This window comes from Nomascus leucogenys, chromosome 21, assembly GCF_006542625.1.
Source record: "Nomascus leucogenys isolate Asia chromosome 21, Asia_NLE_v1, whole genome shotgun sequence".
Lineage (NCBI taxonomy): Eukaryota > Metazoa > Chordata > Mammalia > Primates > Hylobatidae > Nomascus > Nomascus leucogenys.
This window is the reverse complement of record NC_044401.1, coordinates 71,192,515-71,215,237: the sequence shown is the minus strand read 5'-3', so window position 1 is coordinate 71,215,237 and position 22,723 is coordinate 71,192,515. Positions and strand designations below refer to the sequence as shown.

At 43.1% G+C, this 22,723-nt stretch overlaps 1 protein-coding gene across 1 annotated transcript in view; it reads right to left on the bottom strand.

Moving 5' to 3' along the window:
* Positions 1 to 22,723, bottom strand: part of FRMD4B (FERM domain containing 4B) — a 216,578-nt gene that overhangs the window by 50,198 nt on the left and 143,657 nt on the right. Inside the window, exons 8-9 of the mRNA XM_003264875.4 lie at positions 4,683 to 4,766; positions 1,635 to 1,700 (exon numbers count right to left, since the gene is read on the bottom strand). Coding sequence (XP_003264923.2) covers positions 1,635 to 1,700; positions 4,683 to 4,766 — 150 coding nt within the window. The remainder of the gene's footprint in view (positions 1 to 1,634; positions 1,701 to 4,682; positions 4,767 to 22,723) is intronic.

Sequence of the window (22,723 nt, the reverse complement as noted above, 5' to 3'; positions counted from 1 at the left end):
TAGGCTACCAACCTGTACAGCATGTTACTGGGCTGAAATACAGTAGGCAATTATAATACAATGGTAAGTATTTGAGTATCTAAACATAGAAAAGATACAGTAACAGTATGGCATTAGAATCCTATGGGCCCACCATTGTATATGTGGACGGAAATGGTACATGACTGTACTCACTAGTTTACCCTAATACCCTTAATGGAAATTGTCACTACTTCTTTTTACTTTTCAGTTCAGAAAACAGGCACAACGAATTAAAATCTCAATGATCCAACTTCAGGATGCTAACTTCTGATTTCTGCTGCAAAGATAACAGAAGATGTGTTTTGATAAAAACGAGATTAGAGGCTGGGCTCAGTGGCCCATGTCTGTAATTCCAGCATTTTGGGAGGCCAAGTTGGGCAGATCATCTGAGGTCAAGAGTTTGAGACCTGCCAGGCCAACATGGGGAAACCCTGTCTCTACTAACACTACATAAATTAGCTGGGCATGGTGGCACGCGCCTGTATCATCCCAGCTACTCAGGAGCCTGAGGCACGAAAATCACTTGAACCCAGGAGGCGGAGATTGCAGTGAGATGAGATCGCATCACTGCACTCCAGCCTGGATGACAGAGCAAGACTCTCTCAAAAAGAGAAATTAGAGCAACGAAGTAGGAGTGTGAGGAAAATTTACAATCTCCAAGTCCTTATTTCAGTTTTCACAGGCATAAAAATAATTTTAAAAGTTTAGTGTAGCAACTTTTTTTTTTTTTTTTTTTTGAGACGGAGTTTCTTTATTGTCACCTAGCTGGAGTGCAATGGTACAATATGGCTCACTGCAACCTCTGCCTCCCCGGTTCAAGCAATTCTCCTGCCTCAACTTCTCGAGTAGCTGGGATTACAGGCGGCTGTCAACATGCCCAGCTAATTTTTGTATTTTTAGTAGAGATGAGGTTTCACCATGTTGACCAGGTTGGCGTCGAACTCCTGACCTCAGGTGATCCGCCCACCTCTGCCTCTCAAAGTGCTCGGATTATAGGCATGAGCCACTGTGCTGGCCTGTCCTTAATAATGCGTGGAAACTCTGTAAGTCACAAAATGTAGAAATACATTCCAATGGCTTGTTCTTAGTAGTACGAAGAAACAGATTATCTAACACCAATATACTATATGCTTGACTCAAAGTACAGTCACAAACTGGGGGACAAAACATGGCCTCTGGATAGGTTTTATCTGGCTAACATTGCATGAAATTGTCTTTAAATTACTTCCCAATGAGATAAGATTTAAAAATCTGAATTTCCAGCTTCTCTTGGAAAACAAAGGATCTGGCAACATTATGCCTGAATTCTAAAGCTGAGTAACCTTGCCTCTACTCAGGATGAAAGCTCACCTGTTTACCACAGTCCCCACAATTCCCTGTTGCCCTACATGTGGCCTACATTCCTCATTTCTTTACCTGCCTGGCACTGGTAGGTATCTGAGTTGGTGACACCAATGTATAGAATGACCCAAGACATTTTCTAATTCATGGTAAGATATTTCTAACCAGATAAGGACTATGTTCACAAAAACTACACAACAGAAATCATTTCAAGTGACACCTTCAAATGAGAGATATTAAAATTATATCTAAGCAAAAGGAAAGATACTTACTGAACCACAGCTTGACCCCGAGTGAGACCTTTGATTTTCAAATAATGCTCAATGACCCTGTCCTCACTGTAAAACAAAGAAATGAGAAGGATTGCAACGCATGATTATCTGAGGTACAGGCACAGTTTCCACCTTATCAGGTGGCTATCAGGAAACTTGAGAGAGAAAGCCTTCACCAACTTGTTTGGTAGGTAGAGTTTGGCTTTTGTTTCTGTAGGAGATGGATTACTGAACTTCAGACATTTGACTGCCTCCATTATCATCTTTAACTTATATTTTATGTAGCATATTTATATAATATATATATTACTACCTTTAAGACTTAAAGCGCACGGCCAGGCGTGGTGGCTCATGCCTGTAATCCCAGCACTTTAAGAGGCTGAGGGGATCACTAGATCAGGAGATTGAGACCATTCTGGCTAACACAGTGAAACCCCATGTCTACTAAAAATACAAAAAATTAGCTGAGTGTGGTGGTATGTGCCTGTAGTCCCAGCTACTCAGGAGGCTGAGGCAGGAGAATTGCTTGAACCTGGGAGGTGGAGGTTGCACTGAGCCGAGATTGAGCCATTGCACTCCAGCCTAGGTGACAAGAGTGAAAATCCGTCTCAAAAAAAAAAAAAGACTTAAAGTGCAGTCGCTCATACTTGTATTCCCAGCACTTTGGGAAGCTGAGGCAGGCAGATCACCTGAGGTCTGGAGTTTGAGGCCAGCGTGGCCAACATGGTGAAACCTCGTCTCTACTGAAAATACAAAATTAGCTGGTTGTGGTGGTGCATGCCTGTAATCCCAGCTACTTAGGACGCTGAGGCACGAGAATCAGTTGAACCCAAGAGGTGGAGGTTGCAGTGAGCCGAGATTGCGCCATTGCACTCTAGCCTGGGCAACAAGAGCGAAACTCTATCACAAAAACAAAAAACAACAAAAACCTTAATTTACTAGAAAAGGAAACAGTATCAATTTCTCAAATGGAAAATGATCTTTTGCCATAATTGGATGGAATATAATACATATAAAATAATGATATTAAATGTTAGCTGTAGAACATTATTGAAGAAATTTTGAGCATAAGGCCTATCCTCTCTTTGATTAAAACAGGGAGATCAGCAAGTGTTAGGCATTAAAGACTTTCTCGTCGAATGATTCAGAAAGATTTTAAAAGAATTTAAACTGCTTCTGAGTCTGTGTGCAATCTAAAATACTCTACTCTCACCACTTACAGACGTGTTGCTTTAGGAGAAAATCTTTTTATTGCCCTAGAGTAAAACCTGTTGACTGCAAAGGAAATCTCAAGTATAACCTAGAAGATGAAGTATTTCTATCTTCACATGACTACTCGTCATTAGTAATGTCTTTTTTTTTTTTTTTTTTCGAGACGGAGTCTCCCTCTGTTGCCCAGGCTGGAGTGCAGTGGCGCCATCTCGGCTCACTGCAAGCTCCGCCTCCCGGGTTCACGCCATTTTCCTGCCTCAGCCTCTCCGAGTAGCTGGGACTACAGGCGCCCGCCACCACGCCCGGCTAATTTTTTGTATTTTTAGTAGAGACGGGGTTTCATCGTGGTCTCGATCGCCTGACCTCGTGATCCGCCCACCTCAGCCTCCCAAAGTGCTGGGATTACAAGCGTGAGCCACCGCACCCGGCCTTTATTTTTTAAATTAAAAAACTATCAAGGCCGGGTGCAGTGGCTCATGTCTGTAATCTCAGTACTTTGGGAGGCCGAGGCAGGTGGATCACGAGGTCAGGAGTTCAAGACCAACCTGGCCAACATGGTGAAATCCCGTCTCTACTAAAGATACAAAAAATTAGCTGGGCATTGTGCCGCGTGCCTGTAATCTCAGCTATTTGGGAGGCTGAGGCAGGAGAATTGCTTGAACCTAGGAGGCGAAGGTTGTAGTGAGCAGAGATTGTGCCATTATACTCCAGCCTGGGCGATGGGGAGACTCCGTCTCAAAAAAATAAAAATAAAAATAAAAAAAACTATCGTGCTTGGCCAGGCCTGGTGGCTCACGCCTGTAATCCCAGCATTTTGGGAGGCCGAGGCGGGTAGATTGCCTGAGGGCAGGAGTTTGAGACCAGTCTGATCAACAGGATATAACCCCGACTCTACTAAAAATACAAAAATTAGCCGAGCCTGGTGGAGGGTGCCTATAATTCTCGCTACTCGGGAAGCTGAGGCACAAGAATCACTTGAACCAGGGAGGTGGAGGTTGCAGTGAGCCCAGTTCACGCCACCGCACTCCAGCCTAAGTGACAGAGCAAGACTCTGTCTCAAAAAAACAAAACAAACAAACAAAAAACCTATCACTTGAAAATGACATGGTTAGAAGTTTCCAGAGTCAAGATGCTATGTAGCCTTAGTATTTACTTTCACTATATATTTGGGAATATACTTCCACCTTCATACTAAATGTCTCAATATTGAATATTTATTTTGTAATCTTTATTTTGTAACATTTTAGTGGAAAGAAAAACCATCTTGAGGATTCAGACTGAAACCAAGGAGAATATATTTAACAAGAATATAAGTTTTTAAGGGAAAACGTAATTTAGAAAAAAAATGTGGGATGAAAATGGATACTATGGATTCATTAAAGCACAAACAACTAAACCAACTCAATATATACAATATCTAGCTGTAGTAGAAACCTCTGGTCATTATGAAAATCTTTGATCCAAGGAAATCTGTAATTTATAACACTTACATTGCAGTCTGCTAGATTAAAGCTGCATTACACAGTGACTGCACATATATTGTATATTATATATTCACCCAGGAACATACTCTACAGACATTTTATGCACTTGAAAGAAACATCAGCCAGGTGCTCTTTGCAAATGACTGCAAGACACGTCTTGGTACAATGATCTCCAGTAAGCTTCAAGTAGATCCTTTCACTGAAAGGATCAAGGTCTACCTATGGTTACTTTATATAAATGATTGGCAATTTGATATTTTTCTCACTTATATTTCTTTTAATGCCCTGAAAAGCATGTAGTTCTGAATGGAGGCTATGAGAATGGGTCACTTGTTATGTGGATTTGGCTTACCAGTAGGCAAGGGATGGATGCTCCTGAAGAGTTTTAGTTGGAAAGGCTGGTAATGTCTTTAAATCTTTCCTGGCATTTTCATCACTAAAAAGAAATGGAATACGGTAATGTCAGGTACTGTTATCCAAAAAATTATGCAAGCCGGTCACCAAATGAATGAGATAAAAAAAATAACTACAGCATTTTGGAGCCAACATACACATGGCTATGGACTCTAACTAGAAGCAGCCCCCAAATTTAACAACTGAGTTATACGATGATATGTTGAAGTTTATAATATTTTCTGCATGTGTCTATTTTACACATAACTATGATTATAATTGTACATTTTTCACACTGTACTTTTACAGAACATTCTTCACATTTCACTATCTACTTTCTCCATGTTCCTACAGTATCTTACTAATTATCTTTAGTGTCTACATAATATTCATCATGGTGGAATACTGGTTATCATGAAACCATTCACATAACATCACCAATTTTTCATAATAGATATCACTGCAATGAAAAGATTTATGTAGTCTTTTATATTACTCTTCTGTTACTTCCTTACAACCCTCTGAAACAAAGCAGACCAACTCAGCCATCTGCAGAAATCTCTGAATAGAAGATGACTGGAAAACGTGTTTCTAATGAAACCCAAGGTATCTCTTAAGTCACATTAAGTGAACTAAAATGTACCTCATGTAAGGTTAGCTATTACCTAATTATAAAACGGCAAAATTCTAGTTGTCAAGAGAAAGGTGTGGTCTTTACAGAATTTTAAAAAAGGGAGAACAGGCCGGACGCAGTGGCTCACGCCTGTAATCCTAGCACTTTGGGAGGCCAAGGCAGGTGGATCATGAGAACAGGAGATTGAGACCATCCTGGCTAACACGGTGAAACCCCGTCTCTACTAAAAATAAAAAAAAAAAAAAAAAATAGCTAGGTTTGGTGGCGGGTGCCTATAGTCCCAGCTACTTGGGAGGCTGAGGCTGGAGAACGGCATGAACCTGGGAGGCACAGCTTGCAGTGAGCCAAGATTGCGCCACTGCACTCCAGCCTGGGCGACAGAGCGAGACTCCAACTCAAAAAAAAAAAAAAGAATAACGGGTATGACCTACCCAGTCATAGGTGGTTATGACAGAAAATACTCTAACTGCTGAGTATTTAAGGATATAATCTATGAGGAAATGAACATGATTATCTAGAGCCTATTAGAGTGTAGCTACTCAAAATTCTGATCAAACTGGTGTTCATCTAACAGCATAATGCTAACTCTTCCTACCTTCCACTTCTTCCTATCTTTACCACTAGCTACCCTTCGATGAAAGGCTCCCAAATGCCAGATACTATGCAACACACTTCTTGGGCATTATTTGCCTCATGTAAGGCTCACCACAGGCATTCCCCTGCAGTAGATACTATTATTATCTATTTAAGTAGACGAGCCCCCCAGCTGGAGGACCAAACATTGAACCATTCCTTGTTGCTATTACATTTCAAAGCCAGGGCTGTGGGCTTTCCTACAGGTGAAAGATCTAGCTTTCCAAATTACTACAGGAAATAAAAAGTCACTTGGCTCCTGTTCTTACATAAGAATAAATCTCTCTATTCATTTGAAATCTGAGAGTTATGGCTTAACCACACTGACAATCTTGGGAAACTGGTTTGTGCTTCCTGAAAATCAAAATATACCACAATCCAATTCATTCATATTAAAGGTCAGCTGTCAACTCCCAGTATATTTATTTTTCTTAATAATCTCTTTTATGTTCTGTCTGGCGTACCACATTTACTTTTTTTTTTTAAACCTAAAACTGTCAGATACATTTACTTCTAAATTGTGATTTTTTTTTTAATGAAGGGCAAACGCATGCATATATTCAAAAATGATAAATTCAGGACATTGTGTTATGAATCATCCCCATCAACCACATGCGTGTTGTTTTTTCTGGATCCAGGTGAACCATAGGCTATGTTTCAAGAATCCAGCCTAGCATTCACTTACTTGGATTATAGTTAATTTTGTGGCAATGGAGACCTCACTGGAACAGAAGTTGGTATTTATCATAATTTATTCAGTTAACAAAAATATGTAGAATGAGTGTCATATGATGGAATTGTTTTTAACTCATACAAATGCAGTCAGCCCAAAGGGAAAGGAGAATGGGGAAAGAAGTGAGGGAGAAATTTTATCTGTCATTCCATTCAATAAGCTTATGGTTGAGAGTAAGCACAAAACAGGTGATTTGAAGCTGTTGTCCTTAGTCCTACGTCCCTCAAAGCACAAGTATCTCATGACACTGAAATTTTTCCAGCATTCAGGCATTTAATACATGTCTGCTAAACTCAAGTAATCTTTATATCTAGTACCTAAAGAAATAGCTGTGTGTTTCAACTGGAGACAAATACCACCTGTGTTGGATTTATTGAAAGATGAAGTTTAGTCTTCAACATACCATTTTCCCAATGATTTTCAAGAGTAATTTGAACTATACACAATCAGAATCTACTCCAGTTATAAGATGTTATTTGTTTAGAAATTCTGGCCGAATAAATCAATAAATTACTAAAGGTTAATCACGAGCCAGTATCTGAGATAATGATGAATATTCATTCATTAAGACCTTTTTTTGAGTACTAATCAATCATTGAGAAGCAAGTAAAACGTGCATTAATAAGCAAGTGGATTAAGATCATTTTAAGGAGAGTTTAGACTACCTTGAAAAAAAGTATTCTTAACCGGGCACAGTGGCTCAGCCTATAATCCCAGCACTTTAGGAGGCCAAGGCAGGGGGATCACCTGAGGTCAGGAGTTCGAGACCAGCCTGACCAACATGTGAAACCCCGTCTCCACTAAAAATACAAAAATTAGCCGGGCGCGCTGGCAGTCCACCTATAATCCCAGCTACTCGGGAGGCTGAGGCAGGGGAATCGCTTGAACCCAGGAGGCGGAGGTTGCAATGAGCCGAGATCGCACCATTGCACTCCAGCCTGGGGGACAAGAGCGAGACTTCGACTCAAAAAAAAAAAAAAAAAAAAGAAAAAGAAAGAAAGTATTCTTAAAAAGATGGAGCACAGAAGATTTTTAGGCACTGAAACTATTCTGTATGATATTGTAATGGTGGATATATGACATTATGCATTCGACAAAACCTGTAAAACTGTACAACACAAAGAGTGAACCCTAATTTGATTACAGACTTTCGCGACAAATGTACCACACTAATGCAAGATGTTAATGATAGGGGAAACAGTGGGGGTGGGGAGAGGGGGTATAAAGGAACTCTCTGTACTTTTCATTCAGTTCTTCTGTAAATCAAAAACTGCTCCAAAAAATGTTTGTTAAGAAAAAAGAAGAAAGAAATATACTTTAGATTATTGGTTCTCAACGTGGGCAATTTTGCCCCTCAGGGGACATTTAGCAATGTTTGACGGCATTTTTGATAGTCACAACTGAGGAAGGAGGTGTTACTGGCTTCTAGTGGGTAGTTCGTATAACGCACAGGACAGCCCTCAACAACAAAGGATGATCCTGCCCAAAGTGTCAATAGCGCTGAGACTGAGAAACCCTGCCTTCAATTAGAAGAATCCTGAAAATTCTACCCTAATACACTATAAACCATATCCTTTAGACTTACAGAATTTTTCTCTTATGTCACTCTGAATATTAGACATCTCAGATACAAATATCTAATAGGGGCCAAGTGAGACAGGCATTAGAAAATCAACTGGGTGGCCGGGCACGGTGGCTCAAGCCTGTAATCTTAGCACTTTGGGAGACCGAGGTGGGCGGATCACGAGGTCAGGACTTCGAGACCATCCTGGCCAACATCGTGAAACCCTGTCTCTACTAAAAATACAAAAAAATTAGCAGGGCGTGGTGGCAGGCGCCTGTAGTCCCAGCTACTCGGGAGGCTGAGGCAGGAGAATGGCGTGAACCCGGGAGGCAGAGCTTGCAGTGAGCCGAGATGGTGCCACTGCACTCCAGCCTGGGGGACAGAGCCAGACTCTGTCTCAAAAAAAAAAAGAAAATCAACTGGGTAAGCGAGCTGAGAAATGTAAGTCAAACTCACCATCAGACCTGGGGACACTGAGACATGGTGTGAACTATGAAGAGAGGAGAACATTGCCCACGTTTCATATAAGATACAGATTTGACTGTGTGTGATGGAGATCAAAACTTTAGTTAATTTCTCTTCACGTAAGTCAGAGCTAGCTGGGCATGGTGGCTCATGCCTATAATCCCAACACTTTGGGAGACTGAGGCGGGAGGATCACTTGAGCCCCGGAGTTGGAGACCAACCTGGGCAACACAGTGAGACCTTGTTTCTACAAGAAATTTTTAAAAAATTAGCCAGGTGTCATGGCACGTGCCTGTGGTTTCGGCTACTTGGGAGACTGAAGTGGACCACTGGAGCCCAGGAGTTCAAGGCTCTAGTGAGTTACGATTGCACCAGTATATTACAGCCTGGGCAACAGAGTGAGACTCTCTTATTAAAAAAAACAAAAAAGAATGGAGAGAAGATGCCTTCTCAGCTTCTTGGTTTCTAGTTTCAAATAATCAGATAATTTGCTAACTGCAAATTGTCAGTAGTGAATGATTAAAGGAGACAAGTAATTTAGGCAAATTACTTGTCTCACTACTTGAGAAATCTTGACTATCCCTCAAAATCACGGTTTTTTTTGTTTGCTTTTTTTTTTTTTTTTTTTTTTTTTTTTTTTGAGGCTGGGTCTTGTTCTGCTGCCTAGGCTGGAGTGCAGTGGCTTAATCATGGCTCACTGCAGCCTCAACCTCCAGGGCTCAAGTGATCCTCCCATCTCAACCTCCCAAGTAGTTAGAATCACAGCTGCGTGCCACCATGTCTGGCTAATTTTTTAATTTTTCATACAGATGGGGTCTCACTATGTTGAGCTGGCTGATCTCAAACTCCTGGCCTCCAGCAATTCTTCTGCCTTAGCTTCCCAAAGTGCTGGGATTACAGACACAAGCCACCATGGCCAGTCCCCCAAAGTTACATTCTCAGGGGAGAACATGGCCTTATTTCTTCACATTAGAAAAGGCTCCTGTTAATCCTCCAAATCTGGTCATTTGTACTATTGCAAAATATCCCTTGTGAATATATAACATCACTTTCCTATAAGAACCTGTTTAATATAGGAATTTTCCAGCAAGCCATCACCGATATTTAAAGTGGTTGAGCTGTGGAAGTGACTATAACACTAAAAGAGAAAGCCAGCAGAATAATCAAAAGATGACTGAGACAGATACCCTGGCAGAAAAATGGGTTAAACTCTTCAACAAGCAGTGTATAGAAGTAGAAATCCAAATGGCCAACAGAAAAAAAGTGTTCAACTTCATAAGGTATCATGGAAATGCAAATTAAATCCTCAGTTAATTACCAATACACAACGAAGTCTCACTCTGTCACCAGGCTGCAGTGCAGTGGTGCGATCTTGTTTGGTCCTTAACAAGGACCTGGGTTCAAGTGATTCTCCTGCCTCAGCCTCCGGAGTAGCTAGGACTACAGGTGCACGCCACCATGCCTGGCTACTTTTTGTATTTTCGTAGAAACAGGGTTTCACCATGTTGGCCAGGATGGTCTCTATCTCTTGACCTCATGATCAAGAGAGAGACTGCACCCGGCCAGACTATCAAACTTTTTTTTTTTTTTTTGAGATGGAGTCTCGCTCTGTCACCCAGGCTGGAGTGCAGTGACATGATCTTGGCTCACTGCAACCTCTGCCTCCCAGGTTCAAGCAATTCTCTGCCTCAGCCTCCCGAGTAGCTGGGATTACAGGTGCCCGCCGCCACACCCGGCTAATTTTTTTGTATTTTTAGTAGAGACGGGGGTTTCACCAAGTTGGCCAGGCTGATCTTGAACTACCGACCTCGTGATCCACCTGCCTCGGCCTCCCAAAGTGCTGGGATTACAGGCATGAGCCACCACGTCTGGTGACTACCAAACTTTTAAAACTCCAACAAGATCTAGTTTATGTGGAGATGTAGTGCAATAGGAACTCTCATCCATTACTAGTAAGAGTGTCAACTGGTACAATCATTTTGGAAATTTGCATACCCTATAATCCAGTAATCCCCTGCTAGGTATATTCCCTAGAGAAACTTCTATACAAGAATAAGATTTAGGGCCAGGCACGGTGGCTCACACCTGTAATTCCAGCACTTTGGGAGACCGAGGTGGGTGGATCACCTGAGGTCAGGAGTTTGAGACCAGTCTGACCAACACAGTGAAACCCCAAGTCTGTTAAAAAAATATGAAAATTAGGCTGGGTGCGGTGGCTCACGCCTGTAATCCCAGCACTTTGGAAGGCCGAGGCGGGCGGACCACAAGGTCAGGAGATCAAGACCATCCTGGCTAACACTGTGAAATCCCATCTCTACTAAAAATACAAAAAATTAGCTGCGCGCAGTGGCGGGCGCCTGTAGTCCCAGCTACACAGAAGGCTGAGGCAGGAGAATGGCGTGAACCCAGGAGGCGCAGCTTGCAGTGAGCCGAAATCGCGCCACTGGACTCCAGTCTGGACAACAGAGAGAGACTCCTTCTCAAAAAAATATAAAAATAAAAATAAATAAATAAATAAATATTAGCCACGCATGGTGGTGGGCACCTGTAATCCCAGCTACTTGGGAGCTGAGGCAGGAGAATCGCTTGAACCCGGGAGGTGGAGGTTGCAGTGAGTTGAGATCATGTCACTGCACCCCAGCCTGGGCGACAGAGCAAGACTGTCTCAAAAAAAAAAAAAAAAAAATTTACACTAACATTGTTCACACAAAAGACCAACTCAAATACCCCATAACAGTACAGATGCTCAAACTGTAATGTATTCATGTAATAGAATACTATGCAGCAAAGAAAATAGACAACAGCTACACACAACATGAATGTCACACATACTGAGCAAACATACAAGACCCCAAACAAGAAACAATCACTACTTCATGTACATAAAGGTCCAAAACAAACAAAATGAAACTAGAAAGAGTCACACATAGGTGATCAAACTATGAGGAAAGACAAGCACCTGATCTCGTCTCATCTAGGAAGCTAAGTAAGGTTGGGGCTGGTTAGTTGTTGGATGTGAGACAGCCTGGAAATACTGAGTGCTATAGGCTTAACAAAACAAAGGCAAGAAAATATGTACCATACAGTCAGAATGCCCATGAGGAAAGAGGGAATTTTATTGTAGGAAAGCACAATATACAATGAGGGGCAGGAGGCTTCTCGGATCCTGGCAACATTCCTCACTGGCTGTGGTTGTACTGCTGCATCCTTCTTTTTCCTCCGAGACTCCGTCACCCAGGCTGGAGCGCAGTGGCACAATCTTGGCTAACTGCAACCTCCGCCTTCTGGGTTTAAGCGATTCTCCTGCCTCGGCCCTCCCAGTAGGTGGAACTACAGGTGTGTGCTACCATGCCCAGCTAATTTTTGTATTTTTAGTAGAGACGGGGTTTCGCCATGTTGGCCAGGCTATTCTCGAACTCCTGACCTCAGGTGATCCGCCCGCCTCCGCCTCCCAAAGTTCTGGGATTACAGGCGTGAGCCACTGTGCCCGGCCCAGCTGCATCCTTCTAATTTGTTCTTTATATCAATATACATGTTTTATGCATTATTCTATGTGATATAATTCACAACAAAAATGGAATCAAGTATGGCCAGTTGAGTGGATGTGGGGAAAGCCGAAGTTCAAGCTCACTGCCCTGTTATGGGGAGGTGCTGCAATGGTAACGCAAGAGGTTAGAACCTGCTGAACCAAAAATGAATCCACTGAGATGTTAGAGACACTGGCACATTATTCTAGAAGGTTAAGCTCGATCATTTTCAGAGTTTAGGATCAAACAGGATTTCACGTTTGAGGGGACTGGCAGTAGCTGAGTGCTTATTTGTTCATCCTCCTGGGGAATTTGTCTGGGAGCCTGAGGCTGCAAGGGATCTATGGAGCTTGTAGGAGCAGCCAGGTCTGGCTTCTGCACAGAAGGCCCCTCCCCGGCCGGCTGGGCAGGAGGCATGATTTATGAGTCAGGATCAACCTCAGAGTTCAGAGGGAGGGCCCAAAAGTAGTAGGGGAGGTGAACAAGCCTCAATCGGGATGTCTCTGCCTTTCACCAGCAATAAATACACTCAACCTGACTGGACATTCCTGACCCTAATGGCAACAGATATGTTATTTTAAAGATGCACTTGACCAGAACTGCCATGAGGGACTGGTTTCTCCGGGTCCTAGCCAGAGAGAATGCCCATAAATCTACATCACTTGCTACTTCTCAGTGACCAAACCAGAAACTGCTTCTCTCCATAATTTCAGCAGGAATTCAGATGTCACAATGAAGAACATGCTTGCATTTTATCTGATTATCTAGGCTGAACTCCTCCCTTAGGCATTCCAGATTCCTCTTTCGATAACTTGCCAGAAGGAAGCTGCCCGTGACCCTCTATTTAACTACTACAACTATTTCTCAGGCAACAATTCCTTTGGTCATTCTGAAGCCCCCTTTCATGGGCTGTTGTTTTTCTTTACTGACCCCAAGTACCCTGACGGAATGTGCCAACCCCACTCATTTTTGAGAAAGCCACATGGCTGGCAAAACTGAAGCTACCCTTTGTGTGTGCTGGAGCACTTGTGTGGAAAAAGCCACCCCCAGCAAATGGGTGCACCTGCTTGTGGCCAATTCTGGGCTTGCACACAGCAACAATCAGCCACCCACTATCAGAGACCGGAGTAGAAGGGAGTGCAGGCAATTAGCATACTGGGCATGCTAGCACTTCCTAGAGAAAACTAAGACCCTTGCTGTATATGCTTGGTGTGGGGACATCCTGCATTTGTAGAACAGCTTAGGAAAAAAAAAAAAAAAAAAAGCCCAAGCCCCAAAGTCGCAAATTTTACTTTTTTTTTTTTTTTTTTTTGTAGCGATGAGGTCTCCCTTTGTTGTCCAGGCTGGTTTCAAACCCCTAGGCTCAAGTGATCCTCCCATCTTGGCTTCTCAAAGTACTGGGATTACAGGCATGAACCACCACACCAGCCCTGCATTTCACTTTTCTTCTCCAAGCAAAGCGCTTCCTTACCTGAAACCCAAACCAAGGGTGCATAAAAAATTCATGTTAAATATAATATCCAAGTGGAAACAGCTACAGAAGCTTCGCTTTCTAAACCTAAGCTGTTTTGAAAGTTAACTTGGGGCTGGGTGCAGTGGCTCACACCTGTAATCCCAGCACTTTGGGAGGCGAGGTGGATCACTTGAGCCCAGGAGTTCAAGACCAGCCTGGTGAACATGGCAAAACCTCGTCTCTACGAACAATACGTCTCTACGAACAAAACCTCGTCTCTGTGAAAAATCAGTTGGGTGTGGTGGCACACGCCTGTAGTCCCAGCTACTTGGGAGGCTGAGGTGGGAGAATCACCTGAGCCAGGGAGGTTGAGGCTGCAATGAGCTATGATTGCCTACTGCACTCCAGCCTGGGTGACAGAGTGAGACCCTGTCTCAAAAAAAAGATTAACTTGGGACTGGAGTTTTTTTCACCCACACATAATCGTAACTCAAAATCCTTATTTCAGAAAATGAATATGTGGACGTAAAAAAGCCATAGTTAACTGCCTATTTGTATGCTCAGTAAAGTCTAAAGCCTGTTATTAAGTGAAAATGTACCATACAGCTTATATATCATCAGAAATTAAAAGATCATGACAGGGGCCTCCCAGGATTTCGGCAAATCATCACAGCTGAGAACTCTATTTAGTGCTGTGTCCCATGCAAACCAAAGATTTACTGTTATTAGGAATGGAGCTAATTGGAAACATTTGCCAGTCTTCTGGTGTTGCCTTGTATAGGCCTACATAAGAAGTCATTTCTTTGTCTATGCTTACTAGAAACCTGTGATGACCCATCAAGGTTCTGAAATATACTGAAGGAATGGGACAGGATTAGTGATCATAGCAGCTACAAAAGTTTATTTAGGCCGGGCGTAGTAGCTCATGCCTGTAATCCCAACATTTAGGGAGGCTGAGGCAAGCAGATCACTTGAGGTCAGGAGCTCCAGACCAGCCTGGCCAAATGGTGAAACTCCATCTCTACTAAAAATACAAAAATTAGCTGGGCCTGGTGGCGCATGCCTGTAGTCCCAGCTACTCAGGAGGCTGAGGCAGGAGAAATGCTTAAACTGGAGGTGGAGGCTGCAGTGAGCTGAGATCATGCCAGTGCCCTCCAGCCTGGGTGACAGAGTGAGACCCTGCCTCAAAAAAAAAAAAAAAAAAGTGCATTGAATTTCTGTTAAATAGGTGTAACAGGTGCCAACCTAACTATCAATCGAACCATTTGAGCTGGATCTTCTATTGAAGGATGACAGATTGCACAAACAAGTAATTACTAAAAAGGATCTTGGTTACTATTAATAAACACCAATTTCCTCAACTAATCTATGGGCACTGATCAAGACCTGGGTGATTAGCAGTTTACGAGCTTTTCACTGGCTAGCTTACCTTCAAGTTGCCCTTTATTGAAAAAGAATATCATGTTTCTTTCAGTTATTTGCAGAACCTGGCCTTCAATGATGAATTCAGCTTACTATCTGCTGGACTTAACTAGAAATTTCTAACAGTAAGTTTCTCTCTACCGATTCCTAGGTAAAGCAATATTAAAGGTGACAAACACAAGAAAACAGTGATTATCACTGTACCCTCGTACCCTGACTGGCAGCATCAACATTATCAGATGACTTGCTGGAAAGGCAAATCTTAGGCTCCACCCCAGACCTACTGGATCAGAAAGGCTGAGGGTGCGGCTCAGCAATCTGCTTTCAACAAAGGGCTTAAGAACCACTGCAATAGGATAAACACAACATAAAACAGAGATTTTGGCTAGGTGTGGTGGCTCATGCCTGTAATCCCAGCACTTTGGGAGGCTGAGGCCGGCAGATCACTTGAGGTCAACAGTTCCAGACCAGCCTGGCCAACATGGTGAAACCCCACCTCTACTAAAAATACAAAAAATTAGCCGGGTGTGGTGGTGTGTGCCTGTAGTCCCAGTTACTCAGGAGGCTGAGGCAGGAGAATTGCTTGAACTCAGGAGGCGGAGAATTGCTTGAACCCATGAGATTGCAGTGAGCCAATCTCATGCCACTGCACTCCAGCCTGGGTGACAGAGCCAGACCCTGTCTCAAATAATAATAATGATAATAATAATAATAATAATAATATTTTCAAGAAGGAGACTGTAATCAACTCCTTAAATTGTAGAGATGGTCAGGGAGCCTGAGCAAAGCTTTTGGGTGGACAACTCAGGAGGTTTGTTTTAGGAGACTCTAGCAAGTGACCTGACCTAGCAGTGACAAAACATGAGTGCTGTCATCTAATCCGCCAAAAGAAATACTTCTAAAGGGCCAGGCGCAGTGGCTTATGCCTGTAATCCCAGTACTTTGGGAGGCAGAGGTGGGTGGATCACCTGAGGTCAGGAGTTCAAGACCAGCCTGGCTTTGAGGTGAAACCCTGTCTCTACTAAAAATACAAAAATTAGCTGGGTGTGGTGGCGGGTGCCTGTAATCCCAGCTACTCAGGAGGCTGATGCAGAAGAATCGCTTGAGCCTGGGAGGCAGAGGTTGCTGTGAGCCCAGACCATGCCACTGTACTCCAGCCTGGACAACAGAGGGAGACTCCATATCAAATTAAAAAAAGAAAAGAAAAAAAAAGAGAAATACTTCTAAGGGACAACAGCTCTCTCACTGGGTATTACCAGGTGGCAGAGAGAGGGCTAACCCCTTTCTGTACAGGCATATTATGCTATTAACATCAGTGTCCCTATTTCATGGATGTGAAAACAGAGAGTTAAGAGAGATTAAGCAATTTAAACTCGCAAAGCAAATGCGACTCCAAACCTGTGTTTTAACAGCTTTGCCTGACTTCTCCAGGATTCTAGGAAGAGGGGACAGGAAATAGGGAAGGAGCAGAGGAAAGATTTTAACTTTGAGGCTTCAGCATTGATCATTATGGTAGCCACTGATTAACTCCACCAAAATATGTATTGCTTAGGTGATGACAGTCTGCCTTTTTAAACTACATCAAACTGGATTAACCCCAAACTGGATTAACCACTTCAAGGATCTGAACATAGATAACAAGACTTAATGTCTTAGCAGTGTTTCTTGAATCATACCAAACCAGAACAAACCAAACAAAAACCATAGCCTAGTTGTCCCTTAGTAGCGAGGACACCAAATTTAGGGTTTTGTTGTTGTTGTTGTTTTGGGTTTTGTTTTTTTTTTTCCCCGAGATGGAGTCTAGCTCTGTTGCCCAAGCTGGAGTGCAGTGGCACAATCTCGGCTCACTGCAAGCTCCGCCTCCTGGGTTCAAGCGATTCTCCTGCCTCAACCTCCCAAGTAGCTGGGACTATAGGCACCTGCCACGATGCCCAGGTAATTTTTATATGTTTAGTAGAGATGGAGTTTCACCATGTTGGCCAGGCTGGTCTGGAACTCCTGACCTCAAATAATCCGCCCGCCTCGGCCTCCCAAAGTGCTGGGATTACAGGCATGAGCCACCGTGCCCATCCCCAAATTTAGTTTTTAAAAAACACTTTTACATGAGCTGCAAAACCAGACTCCAGTCATTTTCAGCAGAACCTTAAAACAGGGAGTGCAAACTGCTACAGTGAGAAGTCCAATATATCAATTAAAGCTCCTTAAACCACACAAGGTATTCCTGAAGCCCCACTTTTTATACTGACTCAAAAAGTTCAAAGTAAGATCTCTACCCTGGATGAGTTATCTCTGTTACTGTTAGGGGATACTAAGGCCTGGGATGGGATGAAGAAAAGAAGAAACAAGCTGACACTTTCATTCACAGTCAATCATATGCAAAGGCAGAAAGCTACAGCTCAAGTTCCATTCAATGCCCAATGCCACTCCTGATTATCGGAAATCAGTTCCAAAAAACTGAGTACAGACTGAGCTAACTGCATAACAGCTAAAAGAAAAAGCCCTCTTCACTTTCTACCCATCCAGACTAAACTTAAAAGACAGCAGCTCCAACCAGCCAGGTAAGCGAGGTGAATTCATTTGGTCCAACCCCTAAATGCACAGATGAGAGAAACGAGACCCATTTAAGGTTGAAAACTTACCAAAGTTCCCACAGTAGGTGGCAACAGATCTACAGGACCAGAGGTTTGTTCTCTGGACAACTGCAGGCCGGAGCACAAGAGGAGGAAGAGGAAGAGGAGAAAATTGGAAAGCTAGGGAGAAACGGAAGAGGAGGGAGGGGCCGGGAAAGGAAACACCCAGCTGGCTGTGCCAGACCTTGCTCTCCCCCCCTCCTATGCCACAGGGTCTTTCATTTGTGGGATATCCTCCCTACCCCATTTAAACCTTTCTTGATCAGACCTTAAACCAAGTCAGGTTGCAGCTGTTTACAGAGTGAAAAGTGAGAACTGAAAGAATTATATAAGCCTTTCTCCGGGCCTCTGGCCAAAGCTAGGGATGCCTCCCACTGTTTCTGTGAGAGGTGGGAAGTTGTTCGCCCATCCTTCATCCTAAGAAGCTCCTTCACAGGGCTACAGGTGTGAGCATGCAAAGAAGGCCTTCATGGGGGTTTAGGTGTGAGCATGCATTTCTAGGCTTCATGCATTTCTAGCGCCTTCAGGGGGGTTCAGGTGCGAGCACGCATTTCTACACCATCTCTGGTCCCCAGCTTCCTCAGACCTCTCAGCTCCTCTTTCATAGGATGATAAAAGATATTCCTTGGGCTTTTATTTGTGTATTCATTTATTGAGACAGAGTCTCGCTCTGTCGTCCAGGCTGGAGTGCAGTGGGGTGATCTCGGCTCACTGCAACCTCTGCCTCCTGGGTTCAAGTGATTCTCCTGCCTCAACCTCCTGAGTAGCTGGGATTACAGGCATGCACCACCATGCTTGGCTAATTTTTTGTATTTTTACTAGAGACAGGGTTTCACCATGTTGCCCAGGTTGGCCTCAAACTCCTGAGCTCAGGCAATCGGCCGGTGTTGGCCTCCTAAAGTGCCAGGAATACAGGCGTCAGCCACAGCGCCCATCCACTTTGGGCTCTTAAGGTGGCCATCCTAGACACTTTCTGTGTGTGACAAGTGGAAGCATTTTACCTACACAAACTCATTTAGTCTTCATAGCACCCAAGATGTTGGTACTCTAATTTACAGATAAGGAAACTGAGATTTAGGAAGATCACCTAGCTGCCCATCATTTTACTAGAGCTAGTACACAGGCAGCCAGTACATACCTAGAATAAAAATAAAAAATGCCAACCAACCAATCAACTCTAGGCCTATGATTTGCAGTAATAAGGTTTGGCCTTTAGAACTGCATTCAGTCCCAGGTCTCCCTGTTCCTAGGAGTTTTGTGGTCTTAGATAAACTAACCTTTATGAGCCTGGGTTTCCATATTATAAAAATATGAATAGTGACCTGTTGCACAGGATTCTTGGGTATATTACAATAGAATGCTATGAAGGCACTTGCCTATGTTCAATAAACGTGTTCCTTCCTGGCCAGGTGTGGTAGCTCACGCCTGTAATCCAGGCACTTTGGGAGACTGAGGTGGGCAAATTGCTTGAGCCCAGGAGTTTGAGATCAGCCTAGGCAACATGGTGAAATCTCATCTGTATGGAAAATACACAAATTAGCCAGACGTGGGGTACACACCTGTAGTCCCAGCTACTCGGGAGGCTGAGATGGGAAGATCACTTATGCCCAGGGGGCACATGATCGGCAGTGATCCATGATCACGCCACTGCACTCCAGCGGGATGACAGAGTAAAATCCTGCCTCAAAACAACAACAACAACAACAAAAGTGTTCCTTCCTTTCTGATGGGAGCATAATAAACCAAAGATTTTACCAAACACTTTATTCCTACCACTCTCTGCCCAGGCTGGTGGTGGATTATTACTATTGAGAAGAATCCCAAAGGGGTGATTTAGGTTAGAGTTGGCAGATTTAATATATTGGACATGCTTATACTAAAAAATTTTTCGTTGTTCATCTGAAATTCCAATTTAACTGGGCATCCTATATTTTTATCTGCTAAATCTGGCAACTCTAAGGTTTATAATAAACTGCCTGGGAAAAGAACTTTGAAAGTAACTTGCCAAGTTCTGAGTTGTGAGCAGTTTGGGGCTTGGTTTGAGAGAGTCTATTGGTAACCAGTGGAAGCTCAGCCTAGAAACTCACTTTTCCAACATCGTGACTGATCCACGGGATTGGTGTCAGCCTTTTATTTTCTCAGTATTCTACCAAAGATGCATCCTGTAGCAGGAAACCTGCTTGTGTTCTGGGAAGTGCAGTGTCCTCTCAGCTGGAATTCGTTTGTCATTAAATTTTTGTCTGTGGCCTAACTTTTAACAGGGGACAATTACTCTGCCCATCTGCATGCTTGATGGGGATCAACAGTCAAGCTATTTGTTTTTAGTTCTAAGGAATTTCTAATGAGAATGAAAATGTGATGAGAGATTTTTCTAAACGTCAGCCAGCTCCCTGAGGACTCCGATCGTGTCTGCTTTGAACCTTTAACTCTCTTAATAATGGGTAGAAGAAATATCATCCATAAGAATGACTTAGGCTGGGAAGCAGGTTAACATGAAAATCCGCAAATATTTAAAATAAAAATTTTATTTTTCTCCTGTTAAATTCATAGAGACAGAAAATAGAATGGTGGTGGCCATGGACTGCAGGAGGAGTGAATGGGGAGTTGTTTAATGGGTGCAGAGTTTCTGTTTTTCCAAGATGAAAAAGTTCTGGAGATTGGCCGTACAACATAAACACATCCAGGCGCGGTGGCTCACGCCTGTAATCCCAGCAATTTGGGAAGCCGAGGCGGGCAGATTGCCTGAGGTCAGGAGTTCGAGACCAGCCTGGCCAACATGGTGAAACCCCGTCTCTACTAAAAATACAAAAAATTAGCCAGGCGTGGTGGTGCGTGCCTATAATCCCAGCCATTCAGGAGGCTGAGGCAGGAGAATTGCTTGCACCCAGGAGGCAGAGGTTGCAGTGAGCCGAGATCATGCCACTTGCACTCCAGCCTGGGCTACAGAGCGAGACTCTGTCTCAAACACACACACACACACACACACCCAACATAAACATTACTTAACACTACCAAACACTATTCTTAAAAATGGTTGAGATGATAAATTTTATGTATATTTTACTACAATCAAAAAAATTTATTCTTAAATCTAGAGTTAGAAAAAGGATACATAGGCCAGGCATGGTGGCTCACGCCTGTAATTTTGGGAGGCTGAGGAGGGTGGATCACAAGGTCAGAAGATCGAGACCATTCTGGCTAACATGGTGAAACCCCGTCTCTACTAAAAATACAAAAAATTAGTCGGGCGTGGTGGCATGTGCCTGTAGTCCCAGCTACTTGGGAGGCTGAGGCAGGAGAATTGCTTGAATCCGGGAGGCAGAGGTTGCAGTGAGCCGAGATTTCGCCACTGCACTCGAGCCTGGATGACAGAGCGAGACTCTGTCTCAAAAAAAAAAGAAAAAAAGAAAAAGAACACATAAAAGAAAAACAATCAATGCAGATAATGCTTTCCTACAACAGAATGGAAAGTCAAAGAAAGGTGTTTCTCTTCTGGGAAACTTCCTACCAGACAAGTAAAAAATTACTTATGGTCAGCTTGAAGCCCCAACTCTTTAATCCTTCTTCCTGTATGTGTGATTCAATGTGTCTTTCCTGATCCCACAAAAAAAATGGATTAACCGCATTAGCCATCTGAACACAGATAATCAGATTGTATTGTTATGTGTTATGTTATCACTCAGTGTGTTTCCAGAATCAAACCAAAAGGCATGGAAATGCTTATCAGTGGGGGAATGTAGAATTCTCCCTCAACAATGTTGTCTCACAGCTCCTGTAGACTCTGGATGGTTTGCACTTTGAGAAGTGGAAGTAGTTCATGTCATGCTACTTTCTATTCCTACCGAATGCCACGCATGCCTGTGTCTCAGCCAGTTGCTACCTGAAGAGGCCAAGTATGCTGAGTTTCATTTCAGGACCAAGTAGCTGTGATAGGTCTAACGGCCTGGTCCACTTCAGTGGAGAAAGAAACTGAGAACTCAAATGGGTCAAGAGAGTTACTTCCTGTATAGGACTGATCCTATGTGGTGTTAGTAACTGTCTAAAGATGTATTAAGGTAGGACTTAGGATTTTTGTGTTCATTTAGTTGCATCAGGTTTTTTAAGCTGTGAAATGCAAGGGATTTTGAAATGCAAAATACTTAAGCTGTAAAATGCAGAAGCCTGACTCCTACTCTGATTCTACGGTTCACAGAGTAGAGTGTGTGGTCCAGCAAGAGGCTGAAATAAGAGTGGAAAATGCTGCTTATGTGTCCCCTTCTGGGAGATTCATAGCGCTCACGAGCAGATTGAAAACTTAGCCAAGAGAACTTGCGGAACTTTGTTTAACTTTTAACCAAGTATTGTAGAGAGAAAAATCACCTCTCAAGAGTTTTTCTCACAAAAGTGTTTTGTTGATTCACCAAAGTCCCTACCTGAAATAAGACAAAAACGTTCCATTTCTGTCAAGTAAGCCTTCCTTATTCTGCTGGCCAGGAAGGTAATGATTCTTACAAATTCGTGTTGCGATACAAAAAAAGAAACTGGTTGGGTGCAGTCGCTCACACCTGTCATCCCAGCACTTTTGGGAGGCTGAGGCCGACAGATTACCTGAGATTCAGGCGTTTGAGACCAGTCTGGCCAACATGGTGAAACCCCGTCTCTACTAAAAATAAAAAAATTAGCCAGGCGTGGTGGCTAATTTCAAGAAGAATTGCTTGATCCCAGGAGGCGGAGTTTGCAGTGAGCTGCGATTGCACCACTGCACTCCAGCCTGCAACAGAGCGAGGATCCATCTCTAAAAAACAAAACAAAAAAGCTCCCGAAAAACAAAAAAGGAAACCTCTAACAGTGGTAAAATGCATGCGGTTTCGAGCCCTAATTTGCCACTCTCTAGCTATGTGACCTAAATAGTAAGCTACTTAACAGCTACAAAGCTCAGTTTTCCTATCTATAAAATGCG